This window comes from Penaeus monodon, chromosome 29 (genome assembly GCF_015228065.2).
Source record: "Penaeus monodon isolate SGIC_2016 chromosome 29, NSTDA_Pmon_1, whole genome shotgun sequence".
In the NCBI taxonomy this organism is placed as follows: domain Eukaryota; kingdom Metazoa; phylum Arthropoda; class Malacostraca; order Decapoda; family Penaeidae; genus Penaeus; species Penaeus monodon.
Window position 1 is genome coordinate 38,050,411 of NC_051414.1, and position 3,349 is coordinate 38,053,759.

General features: G+C 35.3%; 2 protein-coding genes across 2 annotated transcripts in view; both read right to left on the reverse strand.

Moving 5' to 3' along the window:
* The window catches only part of LOC119592243, a 4,086-nt gene extending 2,837 nt beyond the window's left edge, over positions 1 to 1,249 (reverse strand). Inside the window, exons 1-3 of the mRNA XM_037941078.1 lie at positions 1,024 to 1,249; positions 649 to 765; positions 75 to 170 (exon numbers count right to left, since the gene is read on the reverse strand). Of these exons, the coding sequence (XP_037797006.1) occupies positions 75 to 170; positions 649 to 765; positions 1,024 to 1,081 (271 nt within the window). The 5' untranslated portion in view covers positions 1,082 to 1,249. The remainder of the gene's footprint in view (positions 1 to 74; positions 171 to 648; positions 766 to 1,023) is intronic.
* Positions 1,250 to 2,708: 1,459 nt separating this feature from the next.
* LOC119592244 (titin-like) overlaps positions 2,709 to 3,349 on the reverse strand; it is a gene marked incomplete at its 5' end in the record, with an annotated part of 41,989 nt that continues 41,348 nt past the window's right edge. The window contains 1 exon segment of the mRNA XM_037941079.1: positions 2,709 to 3,349.

Below are 3,349 nucleotides of genomic sequence, written 5' to 3' on the forward strand. Positions count from 1 at the left end.
AGCTACAGTATCCATCTACAGGACCCCTTGATAGCGTAATTCATATCGACCAAAAAATAAGTACAGAACCTTACCACGGGAGCGAACTGTGTCAACCAACAATAAAAATACTGCTACTCCTTCCGGTCCGTCATCTTCACACATCGTCAGGAGTTCTGCTGTCATGATTTCTGAAATATTCAACCAAATGTGCTACTTCAAATGCCGTGCTTGCAACAATGAATGAGATATATTCGGATGAAAACGAATGTCTGTGCAATAAAGCTTTTAGTTTATTTCATTCGCGCTTTCATTTTTTTTTTTTTTTCGTAACACTTGAATGTCATTTTATGTGAATGATATATAGATATATATGAATAAACATAAAAAAACAATAAACAGGGGCGTAACGAATAGTTGTTACAGAGTAAAGTATCTAATTTGTAGACAAAGTGGGCAGTTTTCTCCTCTTATTATTTGCCGAACAAGGGTAGTTAGTGAAGGGTGCAAGCCTCTATTTTGTATACATCAATTAAATTTTAGGCGGATCCTGAACTGTAATTTATCTGCAAAGTAGTCCGATTTCACCGCTTATTTCGGCGTGCCCCAGAAAATAACTCAAATAGGCCTACACCACACGCAAAACACATATAAAAAGGAAATACGGACTATGAAGGTATGGCAGAGTGTTGTCGGGGTCGCATAACTTCACGTCCTCGATTTCGTTCACTTCCTGGGCCAAACATGCACTGGACTGTGGTTGCGGAAGATTGTTCAAGTTCCATGCTAGGATAAGAGTGAGATAAGTAGATAAAATTAGGTCTTTCTTGTAGGCCAATACCTGTGTGAAAGTGGGTAATAGTTTTCTGCTAGATCGCTTAGTGAGATAGAACTATCTGTTTTCATGAGGGAATAACACATTTCATGGTTTCAAAACAAATGCAAATACTCCTTTTTATGTAATAGTGTGTATACTCAAGCTGTCGGATATAGAAAGATCTAAGCTGAATATAATATGCAATTATCAAAACGATCTAATCTTACCTGCCGCCTTGGTCACGATAATAAATAAACACGGTACCCAAACCCTCTCAAATACCATTTTCGCTGAGTATATTTATCCGCGAAATCTTCAAACTCTTCATTTAATTCAGTCACATTTATCACGTCACAATCCTCTGCGAACGAAATACAGAGCGTTAACATTTGGCCTCACACAGACAAAGACTTAACGCTTACTAGACACTCAGACAAACTACCTTAACAAACAACAGCATCTTTACAGGACACATATCCGGTCATTGAAGTACATCTCTAAGAAATTCATTTTATCTGCATTTCCCTGTCCACGGAAGTTTTTTTTTTCTTATATACCAATATCATATTTACTCATTTCTAAATCATATCAGTCTTGCTGTTGTTTTATCACTTTTGATGTATAGATTTTATTGTGTTCTTTTCACCAATAGACAAACAGGATGCGGACTACGGGAAATTCCAGTGATATCAGAGATAAAGTAGAGTGCTACTTCTGAGTCGACATCTCTCCTTATATATGGTCTCTTTATCATGTAAATAGTTTAAGGTCAAATAGTATTCTCTTTTATATTGTTTAAATTCGTTTACTCATACACATTTTAAGTAATTTAATCCCCTAATTCACACCATTCATAAAAAGGAGAAAAAAATTAGGTATGTATTACAAGAGCGGATGTCATTCACACACTCACTCACTGTCTAAACCCAGGAAATCCTATCAGCAAAACCTTAAGCGAAAAACGAGTGTCACTGAAGCCAAACAAAGCAGGACAGTGCAAAACAGTAGAATTCATATATTTTTTTTCACTCTGCCAGTTATATATCGTCGAGGTTTCGGTAGACACTTCCTGAAGGTGTAATTCCAGGTAAATTTCGAATCTGATGTCTTGCTTTCCAACCTATTTCTTGGTTATTGCGGTGCAGTCGTAATTTATTTGTTATTATCAATATATTTATAATGGCAGTTCAGTAACCCCTTATCACAAGCAGATCTAGATCTTCATAGATTATTTTTTTAAAATGTTCGATTTTGTGATTATCCTTATGATTAGTTTCTAAGTGTTGTCTAGAATATATATTTTTTTGTTCTTGCACCGCCGTTTCTTATTTTTGATGTAAATCTATTTTACAGTATAATGTAATATTATTCTATCCTCATTCACCTGTTATGTGCAGGTTCTTCAGTTGATCCGTCTCACTATAGATAAACGTCACTTGTAAAATGTGCATGTCATATGATGATATTTCCGGATTTATCATTGCTCCATGGCCCACATTTTATGATTAATACATTCAGAAAGATCATATTGCATTATGTATATAATTTGTGATACTGTGGCATCATATAATAATTGTTGTCGCAAGATATCTCGCTGTGTATACATGAGCTTGTGCGTCGGTGTGTTTAATTTTGTATTAGTTGTTTCAGGGTCTATTTAAATGTATGTAGAATCAGTATTTACAAGCGAGTTTCATACAACGTGTTATTACTTTCTTTTAAAAAGTAGACACCTCGTACACAGGCAATATACTTTGTAAACCTTATAAACTTTAAACCAATGCATGCATCGTAGTTCGTAACTCGGTAAAGTATTGTAAATCATCAAAAAACTTATTGATAAAATATGATCTTAAACAGAAGACGATAACCGAAGTTTTCTTTTCTTTCATAGGCATAAACAAACAACGTCTTTAGTTATAAGCTTTTATTTGTGCAAAGAGATACAGCTAGGCTTAAGGCAGCCACATGATCATCCTGCCTGCAGACTCGCCATAAGGTAATATGTCCACCTTAATCTACGTTATTCCTAAAATAACATACAAAGGGTTATTATTCAACAATTAAATTATGCAGCTCAATCAGCATAACGTATATGCTTCTATAGGATTAAGTACTAAATATAACATATTGCATATTCTACATATGTACAAAAAACACTAGAAAGGCTCCCTAGTCCTGTCACATAAATTATTATTCTACCTGTGGCTCATGTCCACAACTAGAAAGCACACTTATGCCATGTACGGTAAATAATTACAGTTTTATTTAATAGGAAGCACTGTAATCTGGGATGTATGTATCCTTCACAGAAGCCAAGAAATTACAGTGGGTGGCACGCGCTCCTGTACCATGACTGGGTCTTGATACCTATCTAATTAATCACCTTTTCCCACCCCCCCTGCTAGCTGAGGTTATCATAGTAGAAAGCAGTTTACTTATACATTAAAGAATACTATATCACACTATAATCACAAGAATGGCCACAGCAGCCGCGCAACATGCTTAACAGTTTGTATGTACTATATAACAATTTACTACCCTGGCAGCAAT